The sequence below is a fragment of the Podarcis muralis genome, chromosome 5 (assembly GCF_964188315.1).
Source record: "Podarcis muralis chromosome 5, rPodMur119.hap1.1, whole genome shotgun sequence".
In the NCBI taxonomy this organism is placed as follows: domain Eukaryota; kingdom Metazoa; phylum Chordata; class Lepidosauria; order Squamata; family Lacertidae; genus Podarcis; species Podarcis muralis.
In genome coordinates, this window is record NC_135659.1 from 88,806,768 (window position 1) to 88,828,948 (window position 22,181).

Genomic DNA, 22,181 nt, shown 5'->3' on the forward strand with positions numbered 1-22,181 from the left:
GTGCAGGGCAAAGCAGATTTAAACTGTTCTCACAATAGTCTCTTAAGCACACTTTATCTGTGCTTCTAATTTAAATATAAAACCTACTTTGGCTATAATATAGAATACATTTTAAAACAGCTCTTTCACGTCTCCCCTGTTAACTGCATGTACAACTTAAGGGAAACCACATGCATGTAGCCATTGAAAAGAGGCCTACTTTGGTGAGCTATTCCCAACCAGCTTACAATGTTTGCAAATACTTGACTTCCCGTGTGGCTTTTTGTTATTTTAAGGTTCCCTTGGGACAATTTCCCCGTATCTGCTTCACATTTACTTGCTTTTCTCTTCCCTGCCCATTCTTCCCCACCTTTTTTGTATCATGTCTGTGGAATTGGAAGTGTGTGGGCAGGAACATCTTTTAATGTTCTGTGCAGCACCTAATCTGTTAAATTTAATCTGTTAAATTTATTTATTATAAAGCACTTAATTATTATTTTTTAACATCAACTACATTGTGAATACAAAGTGAACCAGAGTATGGTGAGGTTTACTTTTGCTGGTGCAAACCCATTTAAAAAAGACTTCATTCTGAAGTGGTCTCCTGCCATGAGAGAGGAGCCAAATGAAATGTTTGCCATGTAAATCCCCCTTCAACTCTTGACACAATCTGAGTAACCATTTCCTTCCAAGTCCTCTTCCCTCATGGCTGGTTGACAGTTACTCCCTCAAGTTGGCAGTTGGAACCAGGGTGGATAAAAATCAATGATTTTTTTTAAAAAAGAATTTTTTAAAATTCATTTTTTTTATTTAAATCAGATTCTTTTGATTTAAATTGGATTTTTAAAATAAAATGCTTTTGGAGGGAAAATATTTCTATAGATAGTTTTCTATTTAAGTTACGTTATAGTCCAAAGGCTATTCATCAGGAAATAAGGATTTAAGTTTTTCATGTGTGCTAAAACTCAGTAGGTGTTTTTTTTTAAAAATTGTTTAATCACCATTGTTAACATGGATACATATGCTATAATGTTATTGTTTTAGTTAAATAAATTGCTTAAATTGTTACTAATGATTATTTTTCTCGTTCCAATAAAGTACAGCAGAAAAGTTGTGCAAATATAAACAGTTAACTTATTAAACCTCATAATTATTTCATAATTATCTGTCTATTTCTGATAGTATAACCAAATCAGTAATTTGTGATATAACTGTAAAAACTACTCTGAAAATTTATTATTCCAAAAATGATGCCTTCATCTGGTTGTAAATATTAAGATTATACCAGCAAGAATGAGTCTTTCTGTAAAAAAATATGATTTACATCAAGTCTTACTGACTAGTGATTTAAATCGTGATTTAAATCAAATCCACCCTGGTTGGAACTGACAGTTACTCCCTCAAGTTGGCAGTTGGAACTGACAGTTACTCCCATGAGGTGTTGCTTAGCAATGGTGGAGGGAGGGCAAGACACCTTCTTTGAGATGGCGCTTAGTAATGGCAGTAGAGAGTTAATGAGGAAGAGATTAAAAAATAAAGAGCAAGGCCCTTTCTGCACTATACATTTAAAGCAGCATTGTACCACTTTAAACAGTCATGGCTTCCCCAAAGCATCCTGGCAACTGTAGTTTGTTAAGCGTGCTGTGAGGAGACTCCTGTCAGTGGCGGAGCGTATCTAAATAGCGCCAGGGTCAGGAGAATGGGCGGCAGCATTGCCACTAATAGCCTCATCATGCTTCAAGATTTTGGGTATACTGAGTATCTGTATGTGTGATGATCAGATTATGTTTGTAGGACTACAAAAAGTTCTGTGAGGAGTAATTTAAGAAATATTGTAAAAATGGAAAGGGAGAACTGATTTGTTAGAAAAGGTAAAGGCAATATTAAGTTAAGAATTGCAGGAGAAATAATCAAGACGGAAGGCTATCGGAGATGCTGAGGGAAGTCCAAACAAGGACATATGTATAATAATTTGTGTGGTATGTCTTAAAAAATTTTGTATGCTAAAAATAATAAAAATGTTATTAAAAAAAGAAGATTTTGGGCTCATCCAGACTTCTGCTTGTCTTGCCGCTTTCCTGCCGGGGAAAAAAACACTCTTTAGCGCTGAATCAAAGCAAGCGCCAATTGGTTTTTCCAGTCGTTTGCTCCGGTTTAGTGCTAAAGAGCAAGTTTGCCCCTGGGAAACCCTCTCAGACTGTGCTTTCTAGGCGTGGGATAAGCAGAAGCAGGTTTGAGCCCTCAGTCAAAGCCACCTTTTAAAACCACCCAAGGAGACCCGTATTTCATATTCCCCTCACAGGATTTGTGGCTTTGGCAATCAATTCCTCTTTCCAGGGAACTCTGGACAGCTCTTGAGCAGCTTTTATTGCAGTCCTGTGCATTTATGTTCTGAAGTAAATCTACAGTAACTGTGTTGAGTGGCCTAGTAAATGTGTTTAGGATTGCAACCCCAGAATCTCCCCCCCCCTTTTAATGCAGATTACTTCAAAATGTTTTACCAGTTCACACCCTCCCCCCTCAGTCCACCTAGAACAGTTACAAAATAGTTGGTGCAACTAGGAATTGCTCTGGATAAGTGGCTAACTATAGAATTGCTCATTAATACCAAGGGCAGATGCACTAAATGCCTTAACAAATCAGTGTCAATGTTCATTTTTGGAACACGTCTATGGCCTTTTTGTGACAAAGACAATTCCAGAATCACCCGGTATACTCTGGTTCTTTATTTGCTGTGGTTAACTTCAGTAGCTGATTTTTAGCTCGGGTCCTTCACAAGGGAACAAAAATAAAGAAATGTTCCCTTCTCACTTTAGCCCACTGTGCTACAAAAAGTATAGTTTCAATTGTTTTCTGAGATCCTGGCTGCCGAAATCAAAATGCAGTCAACTTCTGCCTTCAGCTGTTGCCACACAGCTGTTTCACATTGCTGATTGTAATATTGTAATATCTCCCGTTGAATTATTATGCCAAAGCCACAAATTATCTGAAAATTAGCTGAAAATTATCCCCATTACTTCCAGTCTGATTACTATTAGGGCATCACTAATAACATGTTTTTTTGTTGTTTTTTTAAAAAAGGGTTTTAAAACTAAAATTATTCTTGTTCCTTTGCGCTCAAATACTGAGTTTTCATTTTGTAGTGTGGAGCAACCTGTTGCTTTTGGTCTGCCTTTAAGAATTAGTAATGTGGTAGGTTTCTTTTTTTTATAAGTGTAAATTCTACAAAATCTATTTTCCTCTGTCCTTGAACTGGACAGCGGCTTTGTCTCAGACTCCTCATTGTTGACTGACACTCTGCTGGAATGTCCGGAGCCATAATAACGTCCTTTGCAATGAAAATGCTGCTGCGTAAAGGGCAGTGAGAGTGTTCTCTTATAGCCTGCTAATTGACGGGGAACAATAGTTGTTTCCTTAATGGACCGTTAAGCAGATGTTAAACTAAAAAAAAAAAAAGCATGGGAAAAGAAACCTGAAGCCACAGCTGTCTCTAGAGGTCCCTTTGGGCATTCTCTGAACACACAGAGAAAACATCTTTGATGTCGTGGAGCTGGCTTTGCGTCTGTGGGAGGGGTTTATTATAATTCTCCTTCTGGTGACTGACAGTTCTGATAATACTAGCATTGCCTATCTGTGCACCTATCTACTTCTCAATTGCATATGTAAAGGAACACCTTTAAAAAATACAAACTTCCAGTGGACTGTAAAGTGGTTCTGGAGCTTCCTACCAGGGCCGGCCCTCCCATGAGGCAGACTGAAGCAGCTGCCTTGGACGGTGAAATCCCTGGAGTCGCTTGGCAGCAGCTTCACTTCAAGATCTTGCAATATATATAATAATTTATCATTTATGCCCCACCCACCTGGCTGGGCTTCCCCTGCCACTCTGTGCGGCTTCCAACAAAATATTAAAATACGGTAATACATCAAACATTAAAAGCTTCCCTAAACAGGGCTTCCTTCAGATGTCTTCTAAAAGTCTGGTAGTTGTTGTTCTCTTTGACATTTGGTGGGAGGACGTTCCACAGGGCGGGCGGCACTACCGAGGAGGCCCTCTGCCTGGTTCCCTGTAACTTGGCTTTCTCAAAGCGAGGGAACCGCCAGAAGGCCCTCGGCACTGGACCTCAGTGTCTGGGTAGAACGATGGAGGTGGAGACGCTCCTTCAGGTTACTGGACCGAGGCCGTTTAGGGCTTTAAAGATCAGCACCAACACTTTGAATTGTGCTCGGAAACATACTGGGAGCCAATGTAGGTATTTCAAGACCAGTGTTATGTGGTCTTGGCGGCCGCTCCCAGTCACCAGTCTAGCTGCCGCATTCTGGATTAGCTGTAGTTTCCGGGTCACCTTCAAAGGTAGCCCCACATAGAGCGCATTGCAGTAGTCCAAGCGGGAGATAACCAGAGCATGCACCACTCTGGCGAGACAGTCCGCAGGCAGGTAGGGTCTCAGCCTGCATACCCTGGAAAGTGAGGCTTTGGTGGGGGCGACACTTTCCTATTTCACCTTGGGTGGTGAAACAGGATGGGCCACACTTCTTTCTACTATGCAGAAGTGGGCAGCACGGGACAGTTTTGTATTGAGGATTTATGTAAGTTAAGCATCCAAAGAGACAGGAGAAAGGAAAAAAAGTTGGCGGAGATTTATTACCTGACTTGAGAAGGCTGTATTTATTTAAAGATAGAAAGGCAATATACACATGTTGTTGATATATATATATGTATATATATATATGTATATATATATATATATATGTATATATATATATATATATATATATATATATATATGTAGGTTTTGGTGTCCTCGGGTGTCTTCCCGTGTAAAAGTTGGGGTGTCTAGGCGACGTTTCGACGAGGTCTCACTCGTCATCTTCAGGCTGGTGCTTTCGGCTTCTTGTTACTGGAACAAGAAGCCGAAAGCACCAGCCTGAAGATGACGAGTGAGACCTCGTCGAAACGTCGCCTAGACACCCCAACTTTTACACGGGAAGACACCCGAGGACACCAAAACCTGCATTCCTGTACCCGTGAAAATCTACGAAAGCAAATATATAAACGTCGCCTAGACACCCCATCTTTTACACGGGAAGACACCCGAGGACACCAAAACCTGCATATATATGTATATATATATATGTATATATATATGTATATATAGTATTTTTCCGTGTATAAGATGCCCCCTTGTATAAGATTCCCCGTATTTTTGGAACTCCAAATTAAGAAAACACCTCTCAGCACTACCCATATATAAGACGAGCCCCAATTTTAAATTATTTTTTTTTGGGGAAAAACCTAGTTTTATACACGGAAAAAAATTGTATATATAATACATTAGTATTTGCTGATCTGGATATGGTGGTCTTTAGTAGTGTTGTCCAATCTGCCCCTTGCATGCTACTTTCCACTGGCATTGAACTTGTGCAAAACCTTTGTTTAGGTTTCTGCAGCTGCTAAACTTGCGTTATTATCCAACATTACATGCAAACCCTTTCACATACTACCCGCTGAAAACAACAGGAGGGTAATTCCATTAAAATGTCAACCCACAGACCCATTTTTCATTTTCATATATACCGAACGTGCTCTTTATAATCTTAAAGAACGTGCTCTTTATAATCTTAAAGAAAACTTTCCGAAGTTCCATCTGGTAAGCAGCTTTTCAAGATGACATTTTACATACAACTTAGAATTTTTCTACTCCTCTCTCAAGTATTGATTTTTCTCTAATAGAGCCCCCACTCTTTTTCTTGAAGTATATACAAGTTCCTACCAGTTTCCACTCAGATGGGTCAAGGAGTGGGAGGCCCAGCCTGATGAGCCGGGCTGAACAGGTGGACTCATTTACAAATCCAAAACTTCACCTTCGGAGCCAAAGGCTTCTTACCTTGCCTCACAGGGTGACAGTACAAATGTAGAAATGTTGAAGGCAGTGTTGAACACAAAGTGTAAATGGATATTTCACATATTTTAAAATGAACACAGGGGAAGATGTCCTCATAGGAAATATGATTATCCTGAAAGAAAGCACAGATGCTGAAGCAGTCACTGAAGTACTGGTTTCAGTTGGCAAATTTGTTATTGTTGAGTCTGAGATGGAAATTGAAAAGAAAATGGTTGACGGTATGATGATCTTGAATATGAAATCCTCGTGTTAAAAAATGGGACTCCTCTGACATTTGTCTTCCTTGCAAATGAAGATGAAGATTAGGTTGAAAAGAAACAAATAGTTTGGGCACTGCCACAGCAAATTCCCATGTGCAAATTCCCATGGGCATTATAACTTCCCACAATGACTCTGTGCAGATCTGCAATTTGTTAACACATAATAAAGCCTTATATGCACGAGGCCTTGCTTGGGAGTCCTTTATTTGTGTATCTGTCAGTGAATAGTCACCTGTTGGTGACAGGTCATTTATCAGAAAACTTTCTTTCCACAGTTTCCAGTAAACATTCCTGTAACATTGACACCTGCTCATGAAACATTAGCTGTTCATGTATTTTTTGCTGCAGGCAGATATACAGGGCGAGTCCTTTAAAAGAGGCCCTGTAGATACAGAGTACACATGTTCCATGGGGTCTCTTTTAAAAGATTCACCGTGTGTGTGTGTGTATGTATATATATATATAAAGAGAGAGAGAGAATACAGTGGACACTTGGGTTGCGAACGTGATCCGTGCGGGAGGCACGTTCGCAACCCGCAGTGTTCGCAACCCGCAGCGCCACATCTGCACACGTGCAGGTTGCGATTCAGCGCTTCTGCGCATGCGCAAAGCACGATTTAGCGCTTCTGCGCATGTGCAACCACCGAAATCTGAAAGTAACCCATTCTGGTACTTCCGGGTTTCGGTCCGTAACCCAAAAAAATGCAACCTGAAGCATCTGTAACCTGAGGTATGACTGTACAGTTGTCTTAAGTTGCAGATAAATTCTCGAGGTTGCGAAAGTATTGTGCTGGCAACATCTTTCAAAACACAATAAAAATAAAGGATTTAAACTTTGTTGGCATACTTATTCCTTATATTTGTAGGGAAGATCAATCCAGCTAACACACAAACGGTTTAATGTTAATTGCAGTTCAAATAAAATTAGCTAAACACACAGAATATTATGTAAAGAAGCTTATAAATGCCATTACCAAGGATTGGACTGTAGAATCTGATTTTGGATAGTTCCTGAGCCTTTGCTAAACTGCCATGGTCTTCTGGGAGATTTGCGTGAGAGAATTATACAGCACCGGGTTGTATACGCATTTGCTTCCAACTTTGCATGAGAGAGAGACAGACAGAAGGATTAAGAGTGAATCAATGTCTCAAGCTATTAAAAGTAAATAATGGAAAGATTATAGTTCTAATCGCTACAGGGAAAAAGGGCAGGCAAAACAGACAGCGGATAATCCTTTTTGGAAGCTACTAGTTCTGCCTAACTGTTCAGAGACAGACATCATTTGCCGTTTTACATGCAAATTTTAATGTTTGGTGGTTCTCAGACGTTTTTGAGAAAAATAAAATTGGATGAGGTTTAAGCCTGCACATCGTAAGCAGCAAAAGCTTTCCGTTCCTCCTTGAATGGGAAAGTTTAGTTTATCTTTTAAATTTATTTATTTTGAAAAAGTCTAAAGTGTACTTGCATCCTAAAAATAGATTTCAGGGAGGGTGGTGGTGTGGTTAAGGACAGTAGCCCCATGGTTTGCTTTGGGTTTAGTTTCCCTAGTCTTAGTTGATGCAGATTTGATTAGTCTTACAGTCTTTGGCCAGTTTTGCATGTGTTTTTTTTTATCTTAAAGGGTATAACAGCATGGCATCCTATGTGGGCAGGTCCACCTGTTCATGCTTTAAATAAAACATTTGAAAGTGCAATCCTATGCATGTCTGCAGAGAGGGAAGGCCCATTGAGTTCAATGTGGCTTCTAGGTAAGTGGATTTTGGATTGACTGAGAAAAAGGACAAGTTTCTGAAATAGACTGAAGAAGAAAAAATGAAACTGCATCGCTTCTGTTAGAGACAGTGATGGCCACTAACCTAGATAGACAAATCCATGATGACAATGCAAATTCATGATGGCAATGCTTCTGAATACCAGTTGCTGGAAACCACAACAGGGGAGAGCGCTCTTGTGCCTGAATCCTGCTTGTGAGCTTTTCACAGGCATCTGATTGGCTACTGTGAGAACAGATGCTGGGCTAGACTGACCATTGGCCTGATAAACAGGCTCTTCTTATGTTCTTCTTGCCATTTATGTACCATATTTTCCTCCAAGGAGCTCAAGGCAGTGTACATGATTCTCCACTACCCATTTTATCTTCACAACAGCCCTGAAAGGTGGGTTAGGCTAAGAGGCAGTGACTGGCCCAAGCTCACCCATTGAACTTCATGGTTGAATGGGGAATTCGAACCCTGGCCTCCCAAATCCTAGTCCAACACTCTGTCTAATGCAGTGTTTCCCAACCTTGTGCCTCCAGCTGTTTTTGAACTACAACTCCCATCATCCCTGACTAGCAAGACCAGTGGCAAGGGATGATGGGAATTGTAGTCCAAAAACAGCTGGAGGCACAAGGTTGGGAAACACTGGTCTAATGGTCCTTTTAAAGAGGATTGAATGGCTTCATGGAAATTAGTAGCCAAAATAATGAAAAATGGCATATTCAGGGGCAGTACACTCCTGATTTTCAGATGCAGTATGTAAACAATACAGAATGGCTGTTTCTATCAGGTCATGCTTGTGAATGACATAAATGGACATTCACAGTTGGCTGGCCAATATTAGAGCTAAAATGCTGGACTGGGTACCAGTTTGGTCTAAGGTGTCTTGAGGCATTTAATACTGGTGTACATTTATTCATGCTGCTGAATATTAAAATGCAGAAGAGTAAGTACTAACTCCCATATGCTGTGTTTATTGCTGCAGAAAATGCTCTGCATTATTTCACATTCTCTACCTCTATATTGATGTTTATTGATGCCCTTCTTCCCTTCCTTATTGCGGGAAGGTCTGTTTTGTTTTAAGAGGCAGAAATTAATTTCTCACGCCTTGTTTTTGACCCAGACACAGGAGAAGAGGTGGTTGGGAGAGAATAACATTTTTCTTGTGTGCTTGTGTGTGTGTTAAAGAAATAGATGGAAAACAAGTGGCTTGGTGAGCGAGAAAATATTTTGTACTACCTTCCTTGGAGCTGAGATTTCTAGTGTAGCATTCAATTCAGTTCATCTGAATAAAGTTTGAATATTTTAGAATTTTGTATGGTTCCATATTAAACAACATTTATGCTGCATAAATTTAGAATTTTCCTCCTTTTTTCTGTGTGTATGTGTGTACAAAACCAGAGAAAATAAAACTTAATTTTGATCAGACTGCTCGCTGTACTATGTGGGGGAAAAACAGGAAATGAGACACACATCCAACCAATGCCTTTGAGATGGGGAATTTTACTAGTCATACGCATTGGTGTGAAACCCTATTAATTTTTCCAAGATTAGTGTCAGTGTTCTGCAAATTCTTCCCCACTCCCATTTCCACTCTAATAAATTTTTCGGTAGTTTTGTTGACGTATTGCTTTTCACGGTCAGGCTAATATTTACGGGCACTTGGGGAGGAGCACATAAACCTAAAACATGTAATATAAAATTCACTGTGTTCCCTTGCCTGTGTTTGGCTTAAAAAAATAATTGTAATAAGTGAGAGTTGACTTTTTCAGTGTAGGCTGAAGCCCAAAAGGATTGTGCTGGAGTGCAATTACTTACCAATTTATTCACAGTTAGCCCATTTAAATTGCTTAATTTTCTCTATTGCTGCAATTTTTCCATGATTTTACACTCTTCTTCCTCCTTTCTCTTCTGCCTGTTTCACTTAGTGCCTTCTTATCTACTTCCATTTCTTTTTGCAAATACATGTCTTCTGTACCAATCTTTCAGGCCATTCCTAGGCCTTGATGCAACCTCCTACACTTTCAGCTGTCAAACTCCTTCTTCCTCTTTCCTTCTTTCCTAATGCCTCTTCTTCAGTCATAGGATTTCTGTAACCGCTATAGCCAATCAACGTTGCCATTCTTTGTATTCTTGTGTACATATGTAAGCTTTCAGTGCTGTTTGGATTAACACTGAAGACTCATTTGGCAATTCCAGCAGAATGTAATCATTCTTGATGACTGAGCTCTTAGAATCATAGAATCATAGAGTTGGAATAGACCACAAGGGCCATCGAGTCCAACCCCCTGCCAAGCAGGAAGCACCATCAGAGCACTCCTGACATATGGTTGTCAAGCCTCTGCTTAAAGACCTCCAAAGAAGGAGACTCCACCACACTCCTTGGCAGCAAATTCCACTTTCGAACAGCTCTTACTGTCAGGAAGTTCTTCCTAATGTTTAGGTGGAATCTTCTTTCTTGGGTGGAATCTTAGGTGGAATCTTCTTCCATTGCTCCGTGTCCGCTTCTCTGGAGCAGCAGAAAACAACCTTTCTCCCTCCTCTATATGACATCCTTTTATATATTTGAACATGGCTATCATATCACCCCTTAACCTCCTCTTCTCCAGGCTAAACATGCCCAGCTCCCTTAGCCGTTCCTCATAAGGCATCGTTTCCAGGCCTTTGACCATTTTGGTTGCCCTCCTCTGGACACGTTCCAGTTTGTCAGTGTCCTTCTTGAACTGTGGTGCCCAGAACTGGACACAGTACTCTAGGTGAGGTCTGACCAAAGCAGAATACAGTGGCACTATTACTTCCCTTGATCTAGATGCTATACTCCTATTGATGCAGCCCAGAATTGCATTGGCTTTTTTAGCTGCCACATCACACTGTTGGCTCATGTCAAGTTTGTGGTCAACCAAGACTCCTAGATCCTTTGCACATGTACTGCTCTCAAGCCAGGTGTCCCCCATCTTGTATTTGTGCCTCTCATTTTTTTTGCCCAAGTGCAATACTTTACATTTCCCCCTGTTAAAGTTCATCTTGTTTGTTTTGGCCCAGTTCTCTAATCTGTCAAGGTCGTTTTGAAGTGTGATCCTGTCCTCTGGGGTGTTAGCCACCCCTCCCAGTTTGGTGTCATCTGCAAATTTGATCAGGATGCTCTTGAGTCCATCATCCAAGTCGTTGATAAAGATGTTGAATAAGACCGGGCCCAAGACAGAACCCTGTGGCACCCCACTAGTCACTCTTCTCCAGGATGAAGAGGAACCATTGATGAGCACCCTTTGGGTTCGGTCAGTCAGCCAGTTACAAATCCACTGAGTGGTAGCATAGTCAAGACCACTGAGTGGTAGCATAGTCAAGTCTTCTTGGACATACAAGTGGAGGAAGGAAATGGTTGTGATGACATTGCTGGAACCAGTCTTGGGCATTACTGAATAGTTACATTTTCTCCCACCCTTCCTCCGAGCATCTTAGAGCTCCAATTTTATCATTGTTTTACTCCAATGAGCTACATGATTCAGTGGGGACTCATGACTCTTCACTGTCCCTTTTGGACATAATGCTAAATGAGTTTGGATTCTCCCTGAAGGAGTACTGTACTGGAGGTACTGTGGTACCTTGGGTTACAGATGCTTCATGTTACAGACTCTGCTAACCCAGAAATAGTACCTCGGGTTAAGAACTTTGCTTCAGGATGAGAACAGCGGCAGCAGTGCGGTGGCAGTGGGAGGCCCCATTAGCTAAAGTGGTACCTCAGGTTAAGAACAGTTTCAGGTTAAGAACGGACCTCCAGAACAAATTAAGTTCTTAACCCGAGGTACCACTGTACAGGTGTCCTTAGTGACTAGGGTGGAATCTACACACATATAAAAACCATTTCTGAAAATGCTTTTTCAGTCCTTTCTGGATCAGGATAACTTGATCATAGTTGTTCGTGCACCAGTAACCTCATGTTTGGATTACTACAATTCTCTCTATGTGGGGTTTGGAGGCTGCAAGTGGTGCAGAACATGGCAGTTAGGTTGCTTGTGGGTGTAAGCTACCCCTGGGCATATAATTCCTTACTTTCAGAATTTGCACTGGTTGCCAATTTTCTAGCAGGTTGAGGGGATTAGTGCTAACATAGTCTTATAATTCCCCCTGTAAGTCAAGTCCAGGTTACTTGAGAAACTGCTTTTATCTCTTATAAACCCAGTAAATTGCTGCGGTCTGTAGGAGAGTTTCTCCTGCAAATTCTAAAGATATCAGAAGCCCACTCTGCACTAATTCAGAGTAGGACTTTTAGGGCGGCTGCCCCTGTTCTGTGGAATGACATTCCTGCCGCAGTACGACTGGCACCCGCTACCCGCACCTTCCAGAAACAGTTCACAACAGTTTTGTTCATTCAGTCTTTCCCAGCTGATTGGGCTGGGTCTTTACTCATGAAGGTCCACTTTGTCAGGGTTTTAGTCTTGTTTTAAATTTATTTGCTGCTGTTACTGTGTTATAACTTTTTAATTAATGTGTGTGTAAATTGCCGAGAGACAGTGTTTTAGAAGGGAATTAATAAAATAATTGTGACAATAATAAGAAACAATAAACTATGGCTTAGAAGCGTTACTATCTACACCAGAGCTTTCCAAATTTTTCATGTTGGTGACACGCTTTTTAGACATGCATCATTTTGCGACACAGAAATTCAGTTTTAGTTGCAAGCCGGAGGTTAAACTAACCCGTTTCCAGCCCTGGGAGGAGTGCGGGGAGCACACCAGCACACTGCAGCCAACACACTAACGTGTCGCGACACACAGTTTGGAAAGCTCTGATCTGCACTGTTCGTCTCCCTCTCTTGATACTTTTTGGCATTTACTTATTTAAGAGCATCAAAATCTCTTAAGTGGTTTACGTACGTGATAAATTAAAATCACTGATAAAATCAGATGTTTAAAAACAGGTTGAACAACTCTTTCCCCAAAATACAAATAAAAGCAGCAGTGTTAACAAATATACATTATAAAATAATGTTACATATTAAAATACTGGTTAAATTTACATGTCTGGGTAGGCTTGCCTAGACAAAAAAGTTTTTACCAGGCACCGAAAACAGTGCAACAAAGAAACCTACCTACACTGAAGCGCTGGTTCATTGTAAGTGTTTAACAAACATTATGTGGCTCTTGTAAAAGTGCCAGTTCTGAAGATCAAAGCATTGGAGTAGGCATATAATTGGTGAATGATGGTTTATTGTTGCAGAAACAAGCCTCGTTGAGCCTTTGGTTTGCTCATTCCTCCCCTTATGAGGAGGATTTTGGAAACTTTTGCTTCTACTTTTGCTTAACCGCACTTTAGCGTTAAGCCCAAAGCCATGGTTTATTATCCTTGCTTATTTGCCTAAACCACATTTAAGGTTAACCATACTTTGAGTTCAGTTAATTGAAAACGGAAGTGAAAACTACCAAGTTTCTGTTTGCAGCCATATTGGAAGAAGTGCACAAGCCCAAAGTTTGTGCATTTTAGCACTTAGCCATAGTTTAGCATTGTCTCCAAACCAGATTACTGTCTGTGTCTCTTAAGTGAACTAGTGCATGCAAATTGATTTGTGTGGTATAGCTGAAAGCTGCAGCTACTTTCGTTAAGTATGTATGTTGACATAAAATGTCTTGTGAGGCCATTTGGGGGGGCTCTTACATGAATAGATAGATCCATGTGGACTTTATATGCAGCTTCTGGCTTTTTTTTCAGTTTTCCTTCTTCAATGCAGAACTCTTATTTCGTTGAGGCTGAAAGTGAGTTGTTGAAATATGGGAGGGGAGGAGGGGAAATCATCTGGTTTATTTCTTCAATTTTAATTAAAGTCATTCAGCTACCTTCCCCCTCTCTTCTATAATTCCACAGCATGTCCTTATTTTTCTCTTTCCACTCTGATCGTCCTCATGCGATTCTTACCAGGTCTGGAGTAGACTCCCTTTTTACACTCCAGGATGTATTCTAAAATTATTTCGCTAATTCATTTTATATCGTCATATCTTTTGGATATAAATTTAGGAAGTTTATCACTCCAGTGAGGATATTGAGGCTGCTTGTGTTGAGGTGTAAGTTGGGAAGCAATAATACAATACGGCCTGCGGACGGTCCGGGAATCAGCTTGTTTTTACATGAGGAGAATGTGTCCTTTTATTTAAAATGCATCTCTGGGTTATTTGTGGGGCCTGCCTGGTGTTTTTACATGAGTAGAATGTGTCCTTTTATTTAAAATGCATCTCTGGGTTATTTGTGGGGCATAGGAATTCGTTCACCCCCCCCCAATATAGTCTGGCCCCCCACAAGGTCTGAGGGAAAGTGGACCGGCCCCCTGCTGAAAAAGTTTGCTGACCCCTGATAGCTTCCATACGATCTTGAAAATGCTAAAGCATTCTTACGTTTTTGTTGCAGGAGGATTGTTCCATATGGACTGGCAAATTACAGGGGAAGTTTCAGAGGCAAAAGATCTACAGAGCGGCATCGTAAGAGCTTGCATTCATCAAAACAGCCTCCATTGCGCTGCTCTTGTGCAGACAGATGCGACAAGCAGTGTATGAACTTTTGCAGAAGGACCCAGGATGGCCAATGGTAAGATTGTTCATCTTTGACAGGGGTGAGAAGCCCTTTTTTTTGGAGGGACGCCATACTGATGGTAGGTGGGGACAGAGTTTATGGTGGTTGGGGCTGTCCCCTCTCCTCTCTTGCATAGCCCTCTTTCCCTCATTTCCCCCTTCTTACCACTCACATGAAATTAGCCCAAGGATAATGCATGTTGCACTCTCCTGCTTTATGGTATTTGTGTATCTAAAAGGAAATGAGAATAGCGTGGGTATAATTTTTCTCCCTCTCTCATATAAGAGAAACCAAATGATGCAGTAGCAACAGGAAGTAACTTTTCAGGAAGTACTTAATTCAGTGTACAGTCGTACCTTGGTTCTCGAACAGAATGCGTTTTGGGAGTCAGTTCGAAACTTCCGGAACCGTTCAAAAACCAAGGCACAGATTCTGATTGGCTTCAGGAGCGTCCTGCAGCCAGTCAGAAGCCACACCAGACATTCGGCTTCCGAAAATGGTTCGGAAACTGGAACACTCCCTTCAGGGTTTTGATTGTTCAGGAGCTGATTTGTTCCGGAACCAAGGCGTTTGAGACCCAAGGTATGATTGTATAGAATTCCCTACCACAAATGTGATGATGGCCGTTAGCACTGTCCCCTTTCAAATGCATCCACAGCTAGCTGCATTCTCATGGTGCAGATGGGTAAGAATGGCCCATGTGTTATGCCACTGTTAATTCGTTGGAAATTGACCTCAGCCAGTTCAGTTGTTTGGTGTATCCATATTCAGAAGTGTTACGGATCTCTATAATTTTAACACCTTACATGTGAGCTGTTGAGAATCATCTGGCTGTGACACCATTGGAAACAGAATACAGTGGTACCTCGGGTTAAGTACTTAATTCGTTCCAGAGGTCTGTTCTTAACCTGAAACTGTTCTTAACCTGAAGCACCACTTTAGTTAATGGGGCTTCCTGCTGCCGCTGCGCCACCAGAGCACGATTTCTGTTCTCATCCTAAAGCAAAGTTCTTAACCTGAGGTACTATTTCTGGGTTAGCGGAGTCTGTAACCTGAAGCGTATGTAACCCGAGGTACCACTGTAGTGGACTAGATTGATCCTTGCTATGATCCTACAAGGAAACTCAGATGTTTGTAAGATAGCACCTAGACAGCATCTTAAAAAGTAGAGACATCACCTTGCCAACAAAGGTCCATATAGTTAAAGCTATGGTTTTCCCAGTAGTGATGTATGGAAGTGAAAGCTGGACCATAAAGAAGGCTGATCGCTGAAGAATTGATGCTTTTGAATTATGGTGCTGGAGGAGACTCTTGAGAGTCCCATGGACTGCAAGAAGATCAAACCTCTCCATTCTGAAGGAAATCAGCCCTGAGTGCTCACTGGAAGGACAGAACCTGAAGCTGAGGCTCCAATACTTTGGCCACCTCATGAGATGAGAAGACTCCCTGGAAAAGACCCTGATGTTGGGAAAGATGGAGGGCACAAGGAGAAGGGGACGACAGAGGATGAGATGGTTAGACAGTGTTCTCAAAGCTACCAGCATGAGTTTGACCAAACTGCGGAAGGCAGTGGAAGGCAGAGTGCCTGGCGTGCTCTGGTCCATGGGGTCACGAAGAGTCGGACACGACTAAACGACTAAACAAGCACCAGAGTTTGTCCTGGAGGGGTTTAGTGAATGTTAGAAACATGGAGAAGAGCCCTTAATATTTATTTGGGATGTAGCGTTGTGGAAATAGTGTCAAAAAAAGTCGTGCTCACTTGTCCAGTTAACTTGTTAAGCAGTTCTTGCTTTATTCTAGCATTCCTTAAAGGCAGACGCTGGAAAAGCAATGGGCATGTTTTGAACTTGTTCTTTGAAAGAGACAATCTTTGGATTGTATTCAGTGCTAGTCCTACTTAGTGCAGACCCACTGAAATTAAGGAACATGTCTATTAATTTCAGTGGATCAACTCAGTACGTCTTGCATTGGCTACAACATTTTATTTTTAAAAAACCTTTTAGGATAATGGTGGTTTTCAACAACGGATACAAATAATAGAATAAAATACAAAATGCAAATTAAAAACTAAAGCTAGATAAATATTTGGGATGAAGAAATTGCGTGGTAATTTAAAAGCCCCAACTTTCTTTTCCATAGTAATAATGAGCAACTGAACAGCAGAGAAGAAACAGATCCCCATCGAGAAAAGGAGCATATATCTCACTCTGTAGCCCAGGAGAATTTTCAGCTTCTTCAAAGTGGAGAGGTGCAGTCTATGTTTTAATTATATTGTGCGCGTAAGTGGCTAAAACGTTTGGAGGGCAAGTTAATATTTTGATAATTGTCAAGTCTGTTAGTTTAAAGAAAAGGCCTAGAAGCAGGTAGCAGGCATGTTTCTACCTGATCATGTGCATATTTAAGGCACTTTTTAATCATCGCTGTTCTTCCAGCCAAAAAATGAAATTGGTTTGCCTCAAGGCAGAAGTGTTGTATGCAAAATGTAAAGTGTTTTCTGTTGACTCAAATGTGCAACCAAACTCAACTCAATAGCTTTGTTTGGTGCAAACCAGAAAGCATAACCTAAAATAATTATTTGGTGATTTTAGAATTTTTTAATACTGTGTTATTAATAGAAACATATAGCAGCACTTCAGAGTGTTCAAAGTGCTTCCTATACCTTATTTCAGTAAGCCTTACAAATGCCTTATAATAAGATGGATCAGTTTTGTTACTCCTACAATTGAAGTTGGAGCGGGTACTAAGAAACAGGATCTTGCTCAAAGCCACCTACTGAGTTCATGGCAGAGATAACATTTCAGCCGTGGCAGGGGTTTCCCACTCCACATCTTGGTCTTTTTTTGATTCAATATGACCTAGGCTGAAAAATTAAGACTTGATGACAGCCAGCCAGTCACACTACCTCACGACCCAGCAGGGAACTGACACTGGGTTTCCGACGTGCACAGCTAACCTTCCAAACATTGCACTAGACCAGCATTTCCCAAGCTAGTGCTCACATCATCTGGAGGGCACCAACCTGGGGAAGATGCCCCCTCCATCACACTAATTTCACTAATCTAGCTAGGTCGACCCAAGGGTAAGGGTAAAGGTACTCCTGACCATTAGGTCCAGTCGTGACCGACTTTGGGGTTGCGGCGCTCATCTCGCTTTATTGGCCAGCATGACTAAACCGCTTCTGGCGAACCAGAGCAGCACACAGAAACACCGTTTATCTTCCCGCTGGAGTGATACCTATTTATCTACTTGCGCTTTGACGTGCTTTCGAACTGCTAGGTTGGCAGGAGCAGGGACCGAGCAACGGGAGCTCACCCCGTCGTGGGGATTCGAACCGCCGACCTTCTGATTGGCAAGTCCTAGGCTCTGTGGTTTAACCCACAGCGCCACCCGCGTACATTACGCTAACTTCATGTTTGTGGGATTATTCCTGAATGAAGTAAGTAGAACTCCATCCAGCTGGAGACTGGGCCATATCCAAGCCCCTACCCGAAGGTCTAAGGAATATGCTGGCCCACCCAGATATGAAAGATGTGTGTGAAGATAGTGGCAGCAATTGCAGTAGGACTTGCTGGCAGCTCATTTTGAAGATGGGTGGGGGAGGCTTGCTGCAGCACCCTCCCTTCCCTGCTCAGAGCTGACCTACTTTAAAACTAGTTGTGGACTAAGGCACTATGATAACTAAGAGCAGTTCCTTCCATACTATGATGCTTACTCCGATTCCATTCTCTTTGCTAGAATGGCAGTTGATTTTTGTGGTAACATATGGCTAATAGTTCTCAGAAATTTAATTTTCTGCCTGTTGCCCAAACATTTCCTGGCACTGCTTGCTACATTTCTGGGTATATATATTTATAAGTGAAGAATTATTCCACAGCAAATGGCGCAAAAGTTGCATAAGCATTCTGTTCATAGTTTGTCCCTGAAAAGCCCATGTCATCAATCAAAACAACAACAAATTGGTTTGTGTGGGGGAAATTGGAGCCAAGTCTTGTCTTGCAGTAACCACCAGAAATGAGCTGGATGGCTTGACAACACTTTGCTTTGCAGTATGTCCAGACACCTGGTAAATATATATTTTTCTTGAAGTCTTGTATGGAGCAGGGGTCTTGTGGGATCTGTAGCTGATCTGTGTAGACATCACATTGAGGAAAGCAGCTCTAACCACTCCACCACACAGGCTCTCAGTGCTTGTTTCATTTATTTATAAAATAACCGTTGCTTTTGGCCCTTAAAAATAATAATGGTTTCAGAATACAAAACAAAATTTCAACAGCATTTGGAAAAGCCTTTCATTGTGCATTTTTCTTCCACAGGTATGAAGTTGAGTACCTACCTACCTAAGATATGAAACTCACTGAAGATGAACAAATGTTCAAGACTCTCAAATGGATTATCTACCTGCAGGTGCTTCCTTTTCCTGAACTGATGCAATCTTGAAAGTGGACAATATACCTGCCTGGAGGAAGTGTTACTGAACTGCAATGCTCTGGCTAATGTCTTGCTTGAGTCTTATACACCCCACATGATGGTGACATCCATGATGGCATCCATCAATTTTGGAAGGCAACATTTTCGCTGTTTACGGTCCCAAGAACAGCCCCCACTGGCTAAAAAAGAAAAAAAATAAAGATTCAAAGAGTGAAAAACTTTCCTACTCTGTCAAGATGCGGGACAGGAAAAAAGAATGCTTCACTTGTGCTTGTCATATGTATGAATGTCCAGCTTTTCGCATGCAGTTGTCATGGGACAAGTTGGGACATTGGAACAGTACCTGTATTTGATATTCTGGTCACTTCTTTTTTTTTTATAAAAGGCACCCTTTTCTCCATAATGTTGTTCAAACCTGTCTTCCTATTGTAATCTCAGTGGTGAAGAAATGTAAATGACAATATCTATGCAGATTGAATATGAATGGCTAATATTAATATAATTATAACATATAGCAAGCTAACAGTATACTGGGAGTATTTCATAGGCTATTGGATTTAGGCACCAATTATTCATGCACTGAAATGGAATTTTACAACAGATCTACTGGATAGATGTTGAGAGAGAAGAACACTAGTTTATCCGTCCTATTCACTCTGCTGCCCCGGGGTGAAGAAATTCTGAAACATTAAAAATGCATTTGAAGGACATTCAAAGCCATATATTAGCCCTTAATTCAAATTGCTAGAAGGACTGGCTGGGAAAATACAGTGATGGGAACTGTTAATTGCAATTATGAAAGTTCATTTTTGAGGAACAGACAAAGCAGAAGAATTGGATCTATTTCTACACAATCAATGGATGGCCTTTTTGAATTAGTTGGGTGCATGTTAAGAAGACTGCGGAAGAACATTCACCCAGTGTTTGCTAATCAGAAAGAGGAAAAAGACATTCATTACTGATAGTTGAGAATCTTCCAAAGGATACTTTCATAAGAATGGATTTTTCTTTAAAAGTCTATTATTTTACAAGAACATAGTTCTGGAGACCACAGTTAAGACTGTAGGCTGAACTGATGAACTTTTGGGCTTATTCAGAAAACGTGCAAATCCCCAAACCAGCTATATAAAATTTGCAAAATAAGTAACGGACATTGTTTTCAGCAAGAAAGGAAGAGATCTTTTGTCTATATTATATATATATATAGTATATATATATGAATATATTACATAAATAAATTATTCTACTTATAAAAGTAAAACACCTCTCTCCATTATCACATATATACTAGTTTTCTATTTTCCTGGCCCAATTTGGTGTATTTTGTTGAGATGTAGTCTATTTATTGTACTGGCAAATAGCTTTTCTTACTGTGTGTGTTTCTTTTAATTAACTCAGTGGAGAAATCAATCTTGTTTCAAGGAACTAACCTTTTATTATGAGGTAGATTGGTATCTGAGGTATATGTGGTATATTTTAATAACCACAGATTTCTTTTAGAAAGTCACAATGTGTGTGTGCAATGTGAGCATATGAAACTCTTTGTAAATCAGGCCCATGTCGTACAGAATAAGGCCCAAATCCAGCTGCAGCTTTGCCTGCTTCCAATTGTAAGCAAAAGAAAAATGATGCTCTTCGTGTACTTCATGCATATGTTATTCTATCGCTATTTTCTACAGACTCGGAAAATGCAGAAAGGTACACAAATCTTTCATCTGGCAAACCCTCAGCCCCACCCCAGTCAGTGACTTCATAGAGTTTGAGTTCATGCAGTCTCTACCCAGAAAGTCCTTCATCCTAGACAGTAACCTTATCATGGAATATAACTGTCCACCAGGTGTGTCAGTGTGGATCAAACAGTTCTGGACCTCAGACTATCATCTAGAGTCATGGTAGTCAACTCAGTGTCTTCCAGATGTTTTAGACTACAACTCCCATGAGCATTGTCCAGCATGGCTCATGGTCAGTGATGATGGGAGTTGTAGTAGCTCCTGAGAATAAGTTGATCATCTTTGATCTAAATGCTAGGCACTGGATATGTTGCTTGTGTCCTTACCTCTTTCAAAAAATCCAGCTGTCTTCTGGAATAGAAACATAGGAAGTTTGACACTGTTGTAAGGATACTTAGGCAGCTGAGTATTTTCTATCACAACAATTAAATCTTTTGACCATATGTAAAATGTGCCAACAAAATGTCCAACATTATGGCCCCAAATTTCCCCAGTATGTGGCCTTCAACATATAAAGAAATCTGTGTCATCAGGTAATGGAATTAAATACATGTCAATGGTTTAATTAGAATATCAGTTTCCCCAAGGTTCCTTACAGTCCCAAATGGTTTGATAGGGGTTCCTATAGACAATGGAAATCCATTTTCTGTAATCTAGGCATTAATTAGTGTAGCAAAAGATCTAATTGAGCAAATATGGTGTCTCCAAGCCAGGTAATTAGTTATACTTGCATCACATAAGAAGAATGGAGACTCAAATTTAGTTGTGATTAATTTATTCTGTTAAGTTTGATGAGGCTCAATGATGAGATTAAACTGGCTCTTTATTGAGCCTAGGTAAATACAGGTCAAAACTTGCTTCAACTCCTATGGAATCTGTTTTCAATTTTAACTTATGGATTGTAGCAAATTTCTGCGGTTTGTTTAGTTTGGCCTTGTCGGATTGCTACCCACCTCTACTTGAGTAACTTCACAACAACATATTGCAAAATAAAAGGTTTGTGAATACCCAGATGATATTAATCTCAATATTTTAGGCTACAAGTTCTTTGCATCACACTTGATTAAGCCTAAATTGCCAGCAGCCACGGCAACTTTCAGCTTTGGGTACGGATTCTGCTGTTGCGTGCCAAGCGCTTTTGAAGATGCTGTTATGTGGTGGTGCTGCTTCTGGGAACCTTGGCCAAATCATGGTTCTGGTACGTAAAGTCTTATTATCAGCCACATAATTAAACCAAAAACTGCAAACATTAAGAAAAAAGTTGCAAAACTTCTCTAGCGACTGTTGGGAATAAAGTATGCTTTTTAAAAATAAAGTGTTATTAGCTTCTCCATAAAACGTCTAAAGTAAGCAAAAAGTTAAAATAGCCTTGTTGGTGATGTCACAGATGCTAGCCAACAGGCCCTTTTTAAAGTCAGCTTTCCTTCAGTTCAAACTGATCTAAGTCCGCCCCCCTTCCCCATTTCCAGAATTCATCCCAGTACATTTTTTGAAGGGTAGTGACAGAGCTATCAAATTATTTCCATCCTTCTCAAAACGTTAGGCCGAGTCATAAAGAGAAATTA

The 22,181-nt window shown here is 40.6% G+C and overlaps 1 protein-coding gene across 3 annotated transcripts in view; it reads left to right on the forward strand.

Moving 5' to 3' along the window:
- The window catches only part of EDN3 (endothelin 3), a 39,065-nt gene extending 17,438 nt beyond the window's left edge, over positions 1-21,627 (forward strand). The window contains exons 3-5 of one of the 3 annotated variants that reach the window (XM_028735350.2): positions 14,297-14,473; positions 16,598-16,737; positions 18,772-21,627. In XM_028735350.2, coding sequence (XP_028591183.2) covers positions 14,297-14,473; positions 16,598-16,724 — 304 coding nt within the window. In that variant the 3' untranslated portion in view covers positions 16,725-16,737; positions 18,772-21,627. The remainder of the gene's footprint in view (positions 1-14,296; positions 14,474-16,597; positions 16,738-18,771) is intronic. The other 2 variants (XM_028735351.2, XM_028735352.2) reach the window with 2 other exon arrangements.
- Positions 21,628-22,181: the final 554 nt, after the last annotated feature.